The sequence below is a fragment of the Papio anubis genome, chromosome 18, assembly GCF_008728515.1.
Source record: "Papio anubis isolate 15944 chromosome 18, Panubis1.0, whole genome shotgun sequence".
Classification (NCBI taxonomy): domain Eukaryota; kingdom Metazoa; phylum Chordata; class Mammalia; order Primates; family Cercopithecidae; genus Papio; species Papio anubis.
The window spans coordinates 6233297-6252422 of record NC_044993.1 but is presented as its reverse complement, the minus strand read 5'-3'; the positions used below and the strand labels follow the sequence as shown (position 1 = coordinate 6252422).

Genomic DNA, 19126 nt, shown 5'->3' with positions numbered 1-19126 from the left:
GAATAAAGGAGGCACACACACAAAGTGCTTAACACAAAGCAAACCCAGAGTCAGTGGCCTCATGACTTTGTGAATGAGCAACTGTAACAGAAATGATGGTTTTGGATTCATAGGAGCTCATGCCCTGCACTCTGTAAATGTTTCTTGAATCTGCTTTGAATGCAGAGTGTGACATTGTTGGGATTTGTTTTCAGGTATTCTGTTTACAAGGACCCAGCAGGTTGGCTGAATATTAACCCCATCAATGGGACTGTTGACACCACAGCTGTGCTGGACCGTGAGTCCCCATTTGTCGACAACAGCGTGTACACTGCCCTCTTCCTGGCAATTGACAGTGGTGAGTACTTGACAAAGACCATCAAGAGTATACTTTTCTACTACAAATATACTTTTACCTTTTTAAATTTCTTCTGATACACCCAGGGGTGTTCTTGGGAAGAATATAAGTGTGTGGGAACAGCGAAGTAAATGTTTAAACATACACATATTGAGTTCAGTAATATCTCCACGTCCCAGAATCCTCAGATCTTTTTGGAAAGCAAGTAATGTCTGGTGAGAGGTCAGAGCAGTGAACTCACCCTGTCCCATCTTGGGCAAGCGTGGAGGTTAGAAAGCCACGCTGATGTGCTTTGTCTTGGTGTCATGCTCTCATTTGCAAAGAGGCTCTTGGACTTAATGCAAGTTGAAAGAAAGTCCCAGAGGACATCACTGACACTGACAACTGAATTGTTCCCGTGGCTTTTATCCTATTATGATGCGCTGCCAAGGAAAGGCAGCAGGTACAATTAGTTAGTGGCTGCACAACCACAAAGCAGTTGCTGTTCGTTCAAAAGATGATAATGCACTATCCGTATGCTAGTCCCTGATTAGGTGCTGGGGGCACAGCAGTAAACAAAACAGTAGCTGTCCTCATGGAGCTGACGTGCAGAAAGAAGGCAAAGTTCAAAGTGCCATGATTGTTCTTTGCTCTTTTGAGATCAGATTGTTGGGCAGAAGGGCAGAAGAAGGGCAACCTCTTCGGAGACTGCATGGTAATCTAGGCAAGATGGTGGCCTGGACCAGAGACTAGGAGGGGATGATAAAAAGAGAGGTCGTATATATTTTGAATGCAGAGCTGACAGGATTTGCCATTAACTGAGATGAGGGCATTTCAGTTGGTCTGGGGACATGTTAAGCTACAATATGTATTGTGTCAATCACACAAGAAGTTTTGTTCTCCCTATTATTCCTAAAAGCCAGCTGTTTATGGCTAAAGACTCATTTTTCAGTCCTTCCATATCAAGATGAATATTTATAGGTGCCCATTGTTATACTCAACAAGGGTGAACTAAGAGTTCTCAGTCCTGGTCCTCATCTGCCAGCTACTCACACAAACCATTAGGAGACAAGTCTAAGAAGTGAGCAATCCATGTGGCATACAATAGGTGGAGAGTGCTTCACAATAAAGGCAAGCCTTGAGCTTAGCCTTGAAAAATGGGTAGGATTTGGATGAGTGTCATTACCCAGGAATCTAAGACAGAGGAATCAAAACTAGAAGGCAGCACAGCACAGAGGTGAGAAAAGGAAAAAATAACTGTTGTGTCCGCTATAAGTGCATATGTAGGAATCTATTTGGATGTATGTGGAAAAGTCACATCTTCAAAGCCAGATGATTCATTTGATAGAACAGGCAACCAGAAGACCCTGTAACTTCTTGAGAAGGAAACTGACATGATGAAATATCAGGTAGACAATGTTCAGCAACTGAGAGCTGGACCAGATCTTGTGCTTGCTCCTGGAGACTCATGGATGAATAATACGTGATCCTTGTGTTCAGAGAGCTCATGAGTTATTTGGAAGATTAGTCAAGTACACAGAAGATCACAGTAGAGTGTCCTAACTTTCTGATGGAGCTAAGCCGAGAGAAGCCCCTGTCCAGCCGTGGGGGTAGTCATGGAGAGCTGCCTGAGAGAGGGGACATCTCACCTGTGTGATGAAGGATATGTTGATTAAAGGTAGGAAGGTAGGACATGCTAGTCCTGGTGTTAAGAGTTAGTTGGCAGCTTCTGATTGGTTAGCCTTAAATTTCATTTTTCTTTAATACAGGCATTTATAAGAAATAGCTCATGTTGGCGAGGCACAGTGGCTCATGCCTGTAGTCCCAGAATTTTGGGAGGCTGAGGTGGGTGAATCACAAGGTCAGGAGTTTGAGACCAGCCTAGCCAATATGGTGAAACCTCGTCTCTACTAAAAATACAAAAATTAGCTGGGTGTGGTGGCACACCCCTGTAATCCCAGCTACTCGGGAGGCTGAGACAGAAGAATCTCTTGAACCTGGGAGGCAGAGGTTGCAGTGAGCTGAGATTGTGCCACTGCACTCCAGCTGGGGTGACAGAGTGAGACTGTCTCAAAAAAAAAGAAAAAAAAAAAAAAAAGAAATCGCTCATGTTCGGTTTTGCTTATGTTTGCAGATCAAGCAAGGTTAAGGTGACTTATGAAACCTAACTGGGTTTTTCTGCCCAGTGATTCTTCAGGCCTAATTTCCATTTTAATTTACTTTAACAATTGTTATGACTGAACTGTGTCCTCTCAATGTTGATATATTGGGGTCCTAATGCCTGGTTCCATAGCATGTACCTTATTTGGAAGCAGGCTTGTCGCAGATGTGGTTAGTTAAGATAAGGTCATGCTGGAGTAAGGTGGGCCCTGATCCAACATGATTGATGTCTTCATCAAAGGGGGAATTTGAACACAGGCATGCACACAGGGAGAACACCACATAAAATGAAGACGGAGATCAGGGTGATGCTTCTGCAAGTCAAGGAGTTCCAAAGATTCCCTGCAAACTTCCAGCAGCCGGGGGAGAGGCTGGGAGAAGAGCCTTCCTCACATCCCTCAGCAGGAACCAAACCTGCGGATGCCTCAGTCTTGGACTTCAGGCCTCCAGAACTGTAAGACAATAGATTTCTGCTGTGTAAGCCACTCCTTTGTGGCACTTTGTTATGGCAGCTCTAGCAAAGTAATGTAAGATTTAAAGGAGTCATTACCTATAAAGCATTTGGAACAATACCTTGCATGTAGCAAGGGCTCAATAAAACTTAACTATTTTTTTTTTAAAAGGTAAGGCATTCTAGAAGAATAAATATGTGAGAAGTTGGGAAGTCGGTCAGCATTAGTGGAAGCTAGCATGGCAGGTTCTTTGTGTGCAAAGATAAGTGCAGAGAATTGTGTGGATACCGGACTGTTCTAAAGTTGGAACTGGGTCTTGTGCTCAATGCCCAGCACCTGCCATTGTGCCTGACTTAGAGCAGGCACTCACACGCCTGTAGAATAAATCATGAAATCAATCACGAAATGCTCCACACGCTATGCCAAGGACTTTGGCCTTGACAATATCACTCACTTGCCCCCAGAATAAACATTGTGTTTCACAAAGATACATCCCAGCCAGGCACGGTGGCTCACACCTGCAATCTCAGCAATTTGGGAGGCTGAGGTGGGCAGATCGCTTGAGGCCAGGTGTTCAAGACCAGCCTGGCCAACATGGCAAAACCCCATCTCTACTAAAAAAATATATATACTTCACACACACACAAAAAAAAGATACATCCTATAGCAGCATAGAAAATGGATGCGATGATGGCAAGATGTGAGGAGGGAGGTATTAGGCAGCTGCGGCAGAAATACAGGTAAGAGAAGAGAGAAGACCAAGCCAAGGTAGTGAGGTTAGTTCGGGAAAAGTCAGCCTGCAGTGGGGAAATGTGTTAGAAGCCATAGCAGGTATCTTAGTTGATGGGGTCAGAGTCTGCACAAGCATAACATGAATGGACCAGAGAGGAAGAACCTAGATAACATCTGAAAGTAAGAAACAAATCTTTGTCGAGAGTTTATACTAAACATGAACTAGAGAAATGCAATATTCAGGTTTCTGGTCCAGAAATCAGGAATGATGATTTCAGCAACATAAACAGGGGATGAGTTTCAGAGGATTGGTCCTTCCTGTTTTGGGGGGTGGGTGTTGAGATTATGTCCCAGAATAAGCTGGTAAGATAGAAATGGGATAAGGAGAGATTTTGCTTAGGGAGTTGCCCATACAAAAGAGACAGGACTTATGAGAACAGAAAAGCTTTCCAGAAGGAAGAGGTCTAGACAGAGTACTAAGTACATACTCTGGGATGAAAATAAGCCAAGAATGTTTAAGATGCTGTGTGAAATGAAAAGTATCCATTACTAGTCAGCTAAAGTAACAATGGCAGGATTCTGTACTATGTAGAAGAATCTGTATATGTAGAGAAATTTCTCAGCAAAGAACGTCATGAAGTATGGATGAAATATAGCACAGTATGGCTGGCATTTCTTTGTGAAATTTTTCGTGCAATTATAAATCCAAAGAAACTAGAAATGCAGTATACTTGAATTGTTACCAGAAGCGAGAGCCTTCTTTACAGGTATGCAGTAATCAATTAAGTGACACTATGTGTGTAAATACTTTGCCCCTGGTTATTAAGAAGAACAAAACCAAAATTTGCAGATTAGGAAACAGACATCAAATGTAGTTGACTTTCTGAAAGTCGTACCGTTGGGATAGCATTTTTCTACCTTTAGTTTCTTGCATTTTTAACATTCTTTAAAATTTCTGTGTGGAAGCAGCAATCTGGTCTAAACTTCTGCCATATCACTTACTAGCTATCTGATTTTGAAGAAATAATGTACAATGTAGTCAGGACCTAACGATGCCTTACAGCGGTTTCTCATCTATGAGACTCATTGAGTCTCAGCTATGTTTTCTCAACATTCAGCATACACCTGTATGAATGGTCTGGCTGTGTAACTGTGAAAGCTTCTTACAGACTCTGAGTCTCGTTTTCTACATATACAAAATGAAGAAGATAATTCCTACTGATAACGTTGTTGTGAGAAATGAGTGAAGTGCTGTACCCTCTAGATTCTCCATCAAAAGCCATATTAAATGTTCACTACATATTAATCCCACCCCAGTGGGGGTTCCAGAAAGGAAAGAGTAGAGCCAGGAATGATCCTTCTATGACCCAAGAAAAATACAGCTTGAAATCTACTTGTTGTCTAACTCTGTTAACAGTAATATCAGACAAGGAAATTTAAAATCTAGGGCCACAGATGTTTCCACAGAGCTAAAATGTCCCCAAAGATGTAATGGTAAATAGAAACCAGGTTGACATTAATATACAAAACCATCGTTAGGAATAATAATCCTGAACAAGACCCAAAGGACTTACAGCAAAAAGAACATAAATTCAAAAGACCTTATAAATCAGAGCAACTTTTGTTTAAAAGCTCCTTTTTGCCTCACCAAAAACTTACCTCTAAGTATTATGTTTAACCAGGAAAAACCAACAGTATCTATTAGATCAGAGTTAGTAGGCCAAGCACGGTGGCTTACACCTGTAATCCTAGCACTTTGGGAGGCTGAGGTTGGCAGATTGCCTGAGTCTAGGTGTTCAAGACCATCCTGGGCAACATGGCAAAACTCCATCCCCAAAAAGAATGCAAAAATTAGTCAGTCACAGTGGCACATGCCTGTAGTCCCAGCTACTCAAGAGGCTGAGGAAAGAGGATCACCTGAGCCCAGGGAGGTCAAGGCTTAAGGCTGCAGTGAGCCAAGATCACACCACTGCACTCTAGCCTGGGCAACAGAATGAGACCCTGTCTCAAAAAAAAAAAAGAAAAAAAGTAAATAGTGCTAATTGATGTCTCAACTTTATCCAAAGTGAGCATTTGTTTTTATTAGCTTTTTAGAAATTTAATTTATTTGATGGAATTAAAGAATAAGGATTTTTGGCATATAACACTAAGAAAGCTAAACCAAAATAAATTGATTTCTCCAAACAAAGAGTAACTCGGGAATTAATGCCAAAACATGTTGATAAAATATATGGCTTCAGGAACTTCCATGTAGGATGTAGTAAGGAAATATCTCCACTGTAAAACTAGAAAAATCTAGATAAATTTAAAAAATCAGATAATATAAAAAATCTTAATTGTAAAGGAATCAGGGAGCTGCAGAAGCAGTGAAACCTAGATAAACTAAATTACCAAAGAGGGAAAAATTATTTCACAAAGAAAACCTTTTTTTGTTCTGGGGGCATTGTCTGATTCTAGGTGAGTCAAGCTTAGCCCATGCAGAGAGCCTAAGATGGAGGAAAAGAAATAAGAAATGGGTGACAGAATCACAGGGAGCTTTCGTGACAAACTGGAAACTTGAGGAATTTTAAACACAAAGCTGCTTTTCCTCTGTGGACAAATGCTATAAAGGACAGAGTGAAATATCCTTGGGTCTCACAGGAAAGAGAGACCTACCAAAGGAAGCAAGCTCTCCTCAAATACATAGCCATTCTCTCATTTGAGGTATTTGCCAGATTTCGAAGGTACAAGGGGTTAAAGGATGGGGTGTGGGATGGCTGGAGAGTTAGGATGGTAACCACTGAAGGGAAGAATTGGATTTCCTGGAGCCTTTCAGGCTGAGATACTCTAGACTTTCAATCAAAATCCCAGTCAGACCATACTCAGCAACAGGGGTAAGCCAGAAGCTGACTCAGTCTTGTTCATCTTGCAGCCCAGTCTGACCCTTACTAAGTTGATGAAGCAAGTCCCCATCTGATACGGTTTGGCTCTGTGTCACCACCCAGATCTCATCTTGAATTGCAGTTCCCACAATCCACAGGTGTTGTGGGAGGGACCCAGTGATAGATAATTGAATCATAGGGACAGTTTCCCCCATACTGTTCTCATGGTAGTGAATAAGTCTTACAAGATCTGACGGTTTTAGCAGGGGTCTCCGCTTTTGCGTCTTCCTCATTCTCTCTTTGCCTGCTGCCATCCCTGTAAGATGGTACTTGCTCCTCCTTTCCTTCCACCATGATTTTGAGGTTTCCCCAGCCATGTGGAACTGTACGTTCAATTGAACCTCATTTTTTCTTTTTCGTAAATTGCCCAGTCTCCAGTATGTCTTTATCAGCAGCATGAAAATGGACTAATACCTCACCCTATCTGGCAAATACAAGAGAGGAAAAAACTCATAGCAGAATATGTCATAGGAAGCCTCTCCAATCTTTTATTAATAATTCCCAATTTACAGTTTTAAAAAATTACTTGACCTGTAAAAAACAAGAATGTGTAAGTGATGACCAAGAGAAAAATCAGACTACAGAGGATCCAGATATTTGAATTAGCACACAAGAACATTAAAATAAATATGATTAGTAGTGTGTTCAAGGAGCTACAATAAAAGATAGATTCAAGCAGGGAGAATTATACAAGAGATTTGAAATCTTTAAGAAGGAATCAGATAGCTATTCCAGAACTGAAATACATATCATCATGTTAAAAACTCATTAAGTAGACTTAAAAGCAGAACACGAGGCCGGGCGCGGTGGCTCAAGCCTGTAATCCCAGCACTTTGGGAGGCCGAGACGGGCGGATCACGAGGTCAGGAGATCGAGACCATCCTGACTAACGTGGTGAAACCCCGCCTCTACCAAAAAAAAACACAAAAAACTAGCCAGGCGAGATGGCGGGCGCCTGTAGTCCCAGCTACTCGGGAGGCTGAGGCAGGAGAATGGCGTGAACCCGGGAGGCGGAGCTTGCAGTGAGCTGAGATCCGGCCACTGCACTCCAGCCTGGGAGACAGAGCGAGACTCCATCTCAAAAAAATATATAAAAAATAAAAAAATAAAAGCAGAACACGAGATTTTTGACCTAGAATATGAATCTATAGAAAACATTGCAAGGGAAGCACAATGAGGATAAAGAATGGAAAAAAATCTGGCAAAAGACTAGTGTGTGAAATTGGAGTTACAGAAGGATAGGAGAGTGATAATGGAGTGGAAAAAAAAATATTTGAAGACATAATGTGTGGGAATTTTCCAAAATTGATGAAAGACATTCTCCTTATTAATTTGAAAAGTTTAGCAAACCACAAGCTGGATAAATTTGAAGAAAAACACACCTCAGGATACTATAGCCAAACTAATGAAAACCAATTTCAAAGAGAAAATGTTAAAAAATAGCCCGAGAATAAAAGAGGTATTTACCTACACATGAGCAACAATATGACTTATGGCTGACTTCTAAATAGAAGTATGGAATGTGGAAGGCAATGGAATAACATTTCTCTGAGCACTTTAAAGATACCTACCAACGTAGAATTCTATAGTCCTCAAAAATTTCCATTCAAAATCAAGGTGAATTAAAGACTTCCGGGGCAAAAAAAAAAAAAAGAATTGTGTTGCAAGCAGGTTTATGCCTTTTACTAAAGAGAATATTTCAGGCACAGGGAAAATGATACCAGAGAGGCATAGAAACACAAGAAACAGAAAAACAGAAAGTTAAATATGTATAAAGTAAAAAAGTAAATAAAGTAAAATTGTAAGGACATAAGCAGTTAAAAATATTTATAGAATTAAAATGCATAACAGCAATAACAGAAAAAGTGAGACACTATAAATTTAGTTAAAACAGTTTCTGCAACGTTGGAGATGTAGTTAAAGCAATACTTTGTATTAGATTGTAATAAGTCAAGTATCATATTGTATAATCCTTAGGGTAATTACTAAAAGAATATAAAAAGCAAGTAAAACTAACAAATTAATAGAAGGAAATATATTTGACTAATCCAAAACAAGACAAGAGAGGAGGGGGAAACAACGTTAAAAGATGGCCAAATAGAACAAAAAAGTGATACAGTAAGTATTAACCTAATTATACCATAGTCAAATGTAAAATGTAAACTAAATGTTTTTTAGTTTAGACTAATATTTCAAGGAAGATTATCAGACTATTTTTAAAAATCAGCAAACTAGATGCTGCATACAACAGACACACTTTAAATAAAAGAACAAAGAAAGGATGGAAATAAAAGAAAAATATACCTTGATAATACAGTCTCTCCTAAAAACACATGAAAATATATTTTAAAACAAGCTTGTCCAACCCACGGCCTGTGGGCCATATGTGACCCAGGATGGCTTTGAATGTGGCCCAATACCAATTCATAAACTTTCTTTAAACATTATGAAATTTTGTGGTGCTTTTTATTTTTTAGCTCTTCAGCTATTATTAGTGTTAGTGTATTTTATGTGTGGCCCAAGACAATTCTTCTTCCAGTGTGGCCCAGGGAAGCCAAAAAGATTGGACACCCCTGTTTAAAACAAGAAACATGACAAGAGGTAAAGAGGCCATTTCGTAATGATAAAGGGAGCAATCAAAAAGAAAGACATCAGAACCCTAAATCTGTATGCACCGGACAGCACAGGTTCAAAATATACAGAGCAGAGAAAACTAAAAAGAGAAGTAGACAACTCTACAATCACTGTGGGAGTCTTTAAAACATCGCTCATATCAGCTTCAAGAAAAAACAACAAGGAGTAAAGATGTAAAAGATTTGAATAAAATAATTAACAAATTTCATCGACTAACATATATACAGCTCTGAACTCTACAACTGAGTCCATTCTTTTCAAATTCACAAGGAAAATTACCTAAATTGGTTGCATGCAGAGCCATATAGAAAAGTCTAACAAATGTTTTTAACTGCAATTATTTATAGTATATCCTCCAATCACAATGGAATTAAGCTAAACATTAGTAGCAAAATATAACCAGAAACACCCTGACTGAACATAAAACAGTACACTTCCAAATAACTCATAATCAAAAACAAAAATAGAAATATGAAATGTCAACACTTGTGGGATGCACTAAACCAGTGCCCAGAAGAAAATTATAGAAAATAGAAAACAAATATACGAGACAAAATCAACAAATCCAGGCTGTGCATGGTGGCTCACGCCTGTAATCCCAGCACTTTGGGAGGCTGAGGTGGGTGGATCACCTGAGGTCAGGAGTTCGAGACCAGCCTGGCCAACATGGCAAAACCCTGTCTCTACCAAACATGCAAAGATTAGCCAGATGTGGTAGCATGTGCCTGTAATCCCAGTTACTTGGGAGCCTAAGGCAGGACAAACACTTGAACCCAGGAGGCAGATGTTGCAGTGAACCAAGATTGCACCACTGCACTCCAGCCAGGGTGACAGAGCAAGACTCTATCTCCAAAAAATTTTTAAAAATTGAAAATCAACAAATCCAAAAGCTTGTCCTATAAAAAGATTGAATAAAATTGTAAACTCTTACCGAAACTGTTGGGCATAAAGAGAAAAAAACACAAATTACCAAACTGGGAATAAAAAAGGGAAAATGACTATAGCCATCAAAAAGATACAAAGATATTGTGAAGAACATTATGCAATATATTTGACAATTTGGATGTAATGGACAAGTTTCCCCAAAATTAAAACTTACCATAAATAACCTAAAAAGAGGCTGGGCATGGTAGCTAATGCCTGTAATCCCAGCACTTTGGAGGCTGAGGCAGGAAGATCACTTGAGGTCAGGAATTCGAGACCAGCCTGACCAATGTAACAAAGCCTTCTCTATTAAAAAATACAAAAATTAGCCAGGTATGGTGGTGCACACCTGTAATCCCAGCTGCACTCTGTCTCAAAAATAATAATAATAATAATAATAATTAAAAAAGAAAATCTTAACTAGCCCAATGCTTATGGGAAAAAAAAAAAAATGTTCTTGAAAACCTTTCCACAAAGAAAACTGCAGATCCAGATGGCTTCACTACATGTTTCCAAATATTTAAGAAGGAAAAACAATCTTACACAAACCCTTCCAGAAACAGAAATAGAAGAAATACTTAACACCTCTTTTTATGAGACCAGGTTTTGTCAAAACCTGACAAGATCTTATAAGAAATTAAAATTGCAGAGCAATCTCACTCATGAGCATAAATTTTTAAATTATTAACAAAAATATTAATGAATCAAACAAAAAAGATATGATCATCTCAAGAGTTGCATTTGAAAAAAATTCATGTTGATTTATGATTTTTTAAAAATAATGTTTAGCAAACTAGGAAACTTTTTTAGTCTGGTTTTAAAAAAAATAACAGAAGGAGCTGCTGCTACAGCAAACATCTTTCTCAATGGTGAAATACTAAAAACTTTTTCTGTGACATCAGTGCCAGCCAGAGCAAGAAAGCAAGCAAAAGAAATACTAGGCTTAGGAATTAAAAGAAAGAAATTTCTTTATTCACAAAAGATATGTCTAAAATAATCTAAAAGAATTTTCGGAGAATCTATTACTGATTTTAGTAAAGGTCATCAGATATAAGATCAGTATACAAAATTAATTGTTTTATATACCCCAGCAATAAACAAATAGAAAATAAAATTCTAAAAGATACTATTTGCAATATCATCAAAAACATCAAATAGCAAGGTACAAATTTAAAGAAAGATATGCAAGTCCTCTACAATGAAAACTACAAATGACTGCCTAAGATAATTTTTTTCTCCCTTTTGAAGCCCACAGTCATAGAGAGATATACCATGTTCATGGACTGGAAGCCTCAACGCTATTGAAATGACAATTCTTTTCAAACTGACCTGAGGGATTCAATGCAATACCGTCCAAAATCCCAACCCCAGCATGGGGGTGGAGGCAGAAATTGATATACTGGTTATAAAATTTATATGGAAATACAAGGAGTGAAAAATAGCCAAAGCAATCTTGAAGAATAAGTTGTAGAACTTACACTAACATACATATATCCAGACCTATTAGAAAACTATAGTAATTAAAACCATGGTATTTGCACAAAGATAGGAAAAAACTGACCAATGAAATAGAATAGAGAATTCAGGAAGAAACCCATACATACACAGTTTCTGATTCTAACAAGGACGACACAACACAGCAGCGCAGGTGACAAAGCATGGTCTTTCAATAAATAAGGCCAAGTTGATTAGATAAACATATTTTTTAAATGCATCCTGATCCCTCTCTTAAATCATATACAACAATTAATTCTAGATATATTACAGATCAAAATATAGAAGGAAAAATAGTACATATTTTAGAGAAAAACATATGAGGACATATATGTCCTCTGTGTAAGCAAAGCTTTTTGTAATTAGGATGTAAAAATACTAACCACAAAAGAAAAAAAAATGATGGATTATATTAAAATTAAGAGCTTTGATTCATCAAATGACACAGTTAAGAAAGTAAAAAGGTAACCTACAGAGTAGAAGATATTTATAGTACATAGAAATGCTACAGGCCTCGTACAGTGGCTCATGCCTATAATGCCAGCACTTTGGGAGGCCAAAGCGGGCAGATCACTTGAGCCAAGGAGTTTGAAACCAGTGTGGGTAATAAAGCAAGACCCTATCTTTACAAAAAATTTTTTTTAAAAAAATTATCCAAGTGGTGTGGCACACACCTGTGGTCCCAGCTACACAGGAGGCTGAGGCAGGACGATCACTTGAGCCCAGGAGTTCAAGACTGCAGTGAGCCATGATCACACCACTGCACTTCAGCCTGAAGGACAGAGTGAGATCCTGTCTCAAAACAAACAAACAAACAAAAAATCCTATAATCTGTAAGCAAAAGACACAACCCAAAGAAGAATAGATAAGAGACTTAAATACTTCATGGCAGAAGATACACAAATCCTAACAAATGTATGAAAAGATGCTCAACTCAATTAAATAAAGATACATACATTAAATTATACAAATATAAATTAAAGCACAAATTAATCAAGGAAGTACAATGAAGTACAGTACAGCACCATACCTATAAAATGGCTGAAATGAAAAGATGAAAATTACCAAGTGCTGTCAATGATGTGAAATAACCGGAACTCTCATACACAGCTGCTAGAAGTGGAAATTGGTACAGCCATGTTGGAAACAAAGGATCAACTAAAGCTGAGCATACATAAGCCGTATGATCCAGGAATTACATGCCCAGGTATTATTTATCCAACAGAAATGTGTTCCCCAAAACACAAGTGCCAGAATATCCACTCTTCATAAGAGCCCAAAGTTGGAAATGATCCAGATGCCCAGCAAAAGTAGAAGAATAAATTGTGATACATTCACAAAATGGAGTCTATACAATAATGATGAGTGAATGAACTGCAACTATTCACAACAATATGGATGAATCTTGCAAAAACAGTGTGCAGCAAAAGAAGAGTGAAACAAGGGAACACATGCTAAATGATTCCATTTATATAAAGCTCAAACGCAGGCGAAATTAATCCTTGCTGGGAGATCACCTTGTGGATGGGTTTCTTGATCTGGTAGTACTAGACCACACGGGTGTGTTCAGATTGTGAAAATTCTTCAAACTGTGTATTTGATACATGAAGCTTTCTATGTTTCAATAAGAACCTAACAAAAAAATGCTTGACTACGGAGAGAGAGCATGTACCTAGTCCTGTAACCATTCACATGTTCTCTAAGGACCTTCTGAGCCTTTAGACAGACTCCCAGCATCTTACTCCAAGGAAGGACAATCCCAGTCTGCCGATGGGCCAGTTCTGCCAGGAAAGGTGAGTGAGAGGAGTTCTGCGTAAGGAACAAAGCAAAGCATGTTCCCTGCAGTCCCTACCATGCTTTGCAAAGGGCAGAAGTGACACTATTGTAACCTGCTACACACAGCTCAACTTACTCAGTTTAGAACAATTATAAGATGGTACCAAAAGATAACTTTCCTTTAGATACCTCTTAGAGGATACAAACTGTGAGATCAGAATGGAGTGATGTCAAAAGAGCAGAACTGAAAAACCTGATCTGAGGTTAACAGAAATAAAGAGCCCTTTGGACCTCTTTGCCTGGGGCCCCAAAGCTAATCTAGATAATTTCTAGAATCATGCTTCATCATAATATTGATAATGCCTACGTTGCAGATGACTTGAGGAGGAAAAGACATGTTGTAACCAAGAGAATATTCAAGGTACTTTCTTTAAACTTGTTAAAAGAAAATCCTTAGCTAAATTAGATTTCACTGAGTTCAGTTGAGCAAAGAACAATTGGTAAATTGGGCAACCCCTCAAGCCAAAGTATGTGGAGAGAGACTCCAGTGCAGGCGTGTAGTGGAAGAAGATTTATGGACAGAAAAAGGGAAGTGACGTACAGAAAATGGAAATGAGGCACAGAAGCAGCTGGATTGGTTACACTGGGCATTTGCCTTCTTTGAACGCGATTTGAACAGCTGGCCCTTTGATTGACTCAGACTCAGAGATTGGCACGAGAGTAGGTGACAGTCTGTTTACACGTCCGTTCAGGTGATAGTTCACTATGTACAGAGAAACCTTTAGGGGGAACTTCGCATATTTAAGGAGGCAGCTTTAGGCTAACTTGATTTTACAAACTGTTATCAATAATTTTAATGCACTATAACCAGCAAAGTGGATCACGCCTGTAATCCCATCACTTTGGGAGGCTGAGGCAGGTGGATCACTTAAGGTCAGTGGTTTGAGACCAGCCTGGCCAACATGGCAAAACCCCATCTCTACTGAAAATACAAAAATTAGCCAGGTGTGGTTGTGCATGCCTGTAGTCCCAGCTACTCAGGAGGCTGAGGCAGGAGAATCGCTTGTGACTGGGAGGCAGAGGTTTCAGCGAGCCGAGATAACATCACTGTATCCCAGCCTGGGTGGCAGAGCGAGACCCCATTTAAAAAATAAAATAAGTAACTTTAATGAGCTGTAAATTACCTAAGAACATTGTTTCAATAGAGCATAAAAGCTTTTGTTTTGCTACATCAAAACTGGCTGTGGCCAAATGACTCCATGAGTAAAGCCTTTAATCCTATAGATGAATAAGGTGTGGCCTTTAACACTGGCAGGCATTTTATCTTTAGAGATGAATATCATCATTTGCCTTCTATGGTCTAGATTTTCTGAAAAGGTCAAGATAGTGCCTTCAGAGTACAGGAACTCTTTTACTAAAGACTTCAACGAACACGGAATTGCTGCCCTCTCTTAAGAAAGGAGAAAAAATAATAATAATAACTGTTAAGGACAAACCCAGGATGTAGAGAGAACATTCAGGAATGCAATAAAATGGAATCCCTTTGGGAAAGTGCTGGCAGTGGAGCAAGGCAGTAGCAATTAGCACTGGCCGAATCCCAGCGGCAACACCGATCCTGCTCAGGGAATCACCAGAAAGGTCAAATGTTAGTCGCCCTGTCTTACGTGAGCTGAAAACTGTCACGAGCGATTTCTCGTAAGGGTTCTGGAATCCCACTGGGGACGGCCACAGGCAGGAAAAGCATCGCTGGCTGCTGCTTCTTGGCTCAGTCACTCCACGCTCACTGCTCAGAATTCTCTGAGACTGGTCTTCCTGCCTCTTTCTTACCTATAACCTAATCTTTCCCCCCCTCTTGCTTGAAAATTGTTTAACGTTCGTTGTTCCATGATTGTTATTGAGTGGGGCCCCTTATGCTCTCACAGAAGGTCTAAGTGATGACTGCAGATAATGAAGACAAATATTTTGCTCCAGGAAGCCCAAATGCCCTCTCATACTCTGCCAAGTTTAAAGAAAGAAGAAAACAAAAGGTGTCCCTGTTAGTTCCCTCTAAGGCTCAGGGCATATGAAATAGTTTGAACCTGGAAGCCAAAACCTTCTCTATGGCCCGTATTAAGTCTTTATATGATTATCAAACGCGTCATGTTCCCCATCTATTTCCATTTAGAAGAACAGGGGAGTGATGGCTTTAAAACAAGCCAAATTACCACTAAATTCAGCAGCATGTTTTCATGACTTAGCAACTTATATAAAGCATGTTTGAGCCTGCCAGTGAAAAATGTGGTGTGGGTTACCAAGAAGACACACAGATATAGAACCAGGCATAACAGCTGTAAAATTAAAATGGAATAGACTAAGATAATGATTTTTCATAGGCTAAGATATATCATGTCCCAGCCTGTCTTCTCCTTCAGTCCCCTGTAAGATAGATGTTCCGATAATGCCAGCTGATTCAAAATTGAAATATTGTTCAAAATACACTTAGATTGATTTTTTTAAAAAATTGTTATTCAGCCCCAGAGTGAAATGACTACTGAATTTATAGCCCCCAGACTGAGGGTGGGAGGGGCTCTGAACTGAACTTCAGAAAGATACCTCAGTCTGTGGTCTTTCTCTTTTCATAGCTCAACCATGCTCTAGACTGCAGGGGGATAAAGTAAGATTATTTAGATTGATTCTACTTAAAAGATGCTAGTTTGGATAAAATCAAGCCATTAGTTATGATGGCAACCCAATTAAGCCAGTTTAACACCCCTTATCTCAGCTGTGATATTAATTGAGGAAGAAAAATAAATTGATGAACCAGCCATCATTCCTGCTTACTTCAAGTATTTGCAAAATATCAATCATGTTGAAAATACTACCTACAGTTTTGTCACTGACAAAATGGCCCAATAAAAGAACTCTTAAGATCTGGTAATAGTGAGCTGTGATCAGAGCCGTTGGAGGCAGCACACTGGGTCCATTGAGATAACGGAGCCTAGTGCCACCCACACCTCAAGATGAGTTCAGCTCCCCATCTCAGCTGTGCAACGATAGGCGAGAGATTTATACTCTCTCAGCCTCAATTTCCCCACCTGCAGAATGAAGATAATGCCATCTGCCTGCTGGGTTGTTCAAGGGTTGGAAATCATGAATGCACAATTCCCAGTACTCATAAGCATATAAGAAATGTTTAAGTGAACTGACTTGAACTGTGTTGTGGACTGATCTTCTAAGCATGTCATTACAGAATCATGAGTGCTGAGGCAAACTATGAAAAGGCACTTATGACTACCCTGGTGGTGATCTGAGCATTTTTCTAGGGAATGGATGGGCCACAGAGCCCCCCACTTGGACAAGAATGCTAAATCCAGTTAGCCAGGAAAAGTGTCCTTGGACATTGGCATCAATTCATGGAGCTTGTCTCTGGCTGAATGGGCAGGTGGAAGCCTGACAGCAGGATATCTCTACATTGATCAGGCAAATCAACCATCTTAAACAGAACATTTTCATTCCTTTTTTATGGGAAAGAAACTGATTTTGACATTAAAATATTGTCAGTGATGCCCATCTCTACCAGCTCAGTTCACCCTGCCAAACTGTCTCTTAGCTGGTCCCCCTCTGGAGTCCCCCTTCCCTAGCTTGATATTGGCATTGCCAGCTACCCAGTCCCCAAGCAAGGCCCCTTCCTCCCTGAGGCTCCCACCCCATCAGCCTGCTCAGCCTCCTGAAGTTAGCCCTTTATTCTTGCATCCTGCCTACCTTCCCTGAGGCCCTCGCCATGGCCTCTGTAACAGTCCTGGCCTCCTCACTCTAGTCCATTCTTGCCTGTGCCTCTGCATCCTCTGCTTTGTATCAAAGCCATTCTCCTGCTTTAAAGTCTTTGCACTTCTCACAAAATACCCACACCACTTCCTCCCCTGCGACAACCTTCATCCTCTCCACAAGGTATTCTCATTTCTAGCACACTCAACTGCTATCTTTTCATGAAGCCTTCAGATCTATCCCCAGGCAGTTAATTATCCCAAGCCACAAGCATTTTATTATCACCTCTCTTCCTGTGCTTGTAACGCCATCCCGCATCTGCTTACATATCTGTTCCTGCCATACCATTAACGTTTCAAGAGCAGGCACCTGTACCATTGACATTAGCGCATTTCCATCCAGGCAGAGGGTAGAGTCCCAGTAAATGATTATTGACTGAACGAATAAAATGAAACTGTCATGTTTAAACATGGCCTCGAAATTAATTCTTTCCCTTTTTTTTCCTTTTGTCTGAAGTCAGTGATGTGGAAACAAAAACCAAAAAGTTGAATTTTTGTACAACAGTTTGGTTTTATATTATTGTCTCTTCTAAGATACTTTTTCAGCCCAAATTATGTGGATAATTGCTTCAGTTCTACATCAAGTATAGTACACATAGAAACCTGACATTATATTATTGCAAACTTATTTTCCACCAGATTCGTTGTTGGCTTACTATTAAAATGTTTCTGTATATATAAAAACAGAGAGAGAGAGAGAGATTTCTGAGATGAAATTGGCAAGATCTCCATTAACAAAGCAATAAAACTGATTTTAAGTTTAAAAACAATGAGATTCTCTGGCCGGGCGCGGTGGCTCACGCCTGTAATCCCAGCACTTTGGGAGGCTGAGGCGGGCGGATCACAAGGTCAGGAGATCGAGACCATCCTGGCTAACACGGTGAAACCCCGTCTCTACTAAAAATACAAAAAAAAAAAAAAAAGTGGTGGCGGGCACCTGTAGTCCCAGCTCCTCGGGAGGCTGAGGCAGGAGAATGGCATGAACCTGGGAGGCGGAGCTTGCAGTGAGCTGAGATCCGGCCACTGCACTCCAGCCTGGGCGACTGAGTGAGACTCCGTCTCAAAAAAAAAAAAAACAATGAGATTTTCAGCTTATAGAGCACTCAGTAAAAGTGATTCATAAAATACTGGTGCTGAAAAACCATATTAAAGAGGACACAAAGGATAAAATAAAACAAAGGATAACCTTAGAGAGAAAACTCCTGGTTCACTTTCAGCTTTTCTTTTTTTTTCTATTTTTATTTTAAACAGGAGGTATGTGTGCAGGTTTGCTGCCTGGCTCACTCTCAGTTTTAAAGCAAAGGTGAAGGTACATGTAGAGTCCTGTTCAGATGACAGAAGAGATCTGGCACGTATTTGCTCGCAGCTGCTTATCGAAGGTTCAACAGATGCACAGCAACCTAGAGGGAATTTGGGGCCATAGATTGTACTGCTCATGTGTCCATGCTCAAGATCGCTCATTAGCTCACATCTACATTGTGGCTCCTCTCAGATGGGCCCATCTTCCTGATTATCCTCCCAGAATTTGGGCCTCAGGCTTCCTTGGGATACTAGCTGAGGTCCCTCTCCATGTCCCTGGTATGGACACCTTGTTCTGAGTCCCAGTTCTGCAGACCTCTGCCCCACCACACACCGTTTTCTCCCCAAGGGTTAGATAAGGAAGGATTCGAATTTAGACACAGCCACTGCTCTCAAAATAGAAGCCAACTTGTGGAAATACAAACATATATGATTATATTTACAGGAAGAGCCATACATATTTGGTTTTTTCAAATCAAATTCTAGATTGGTGCACAAAAAAATTGTGGTTTTGCCATTGCAAGTAATGGCGATTACTTGTGCACCAACCTAAGAATTCAAACATATGTTGAGCACTGATTATATACCAGGACCAAGAAAAATCCTAAAGCTCAG

General features: G+C 39.9%; 1 protein-coding gene across 3 annotated transcripts in view; it reads left to right on the top strand.

Moving 5' to 3' along the window:
* CDH13 (cadherin 13) overlaps window positions 1-19126 on the top strand; it is a 1254348-nt gene that overhangs the window by 1203008 nt on the left and 32214 nt on the right. For all 3 annotated transcript variants that reach the window (XM_017953611.2, XM_017953610.2, XM_017953612.3), the window contains one exon: window positions 195-337. In XM_017953611.2, the coding sequence (XP_017809100.1) occupies window positions 195-337 (143 nt within the window). The remainder of the gene's footprint in view (window positions 1-194; window positions 338-19126) is intronic.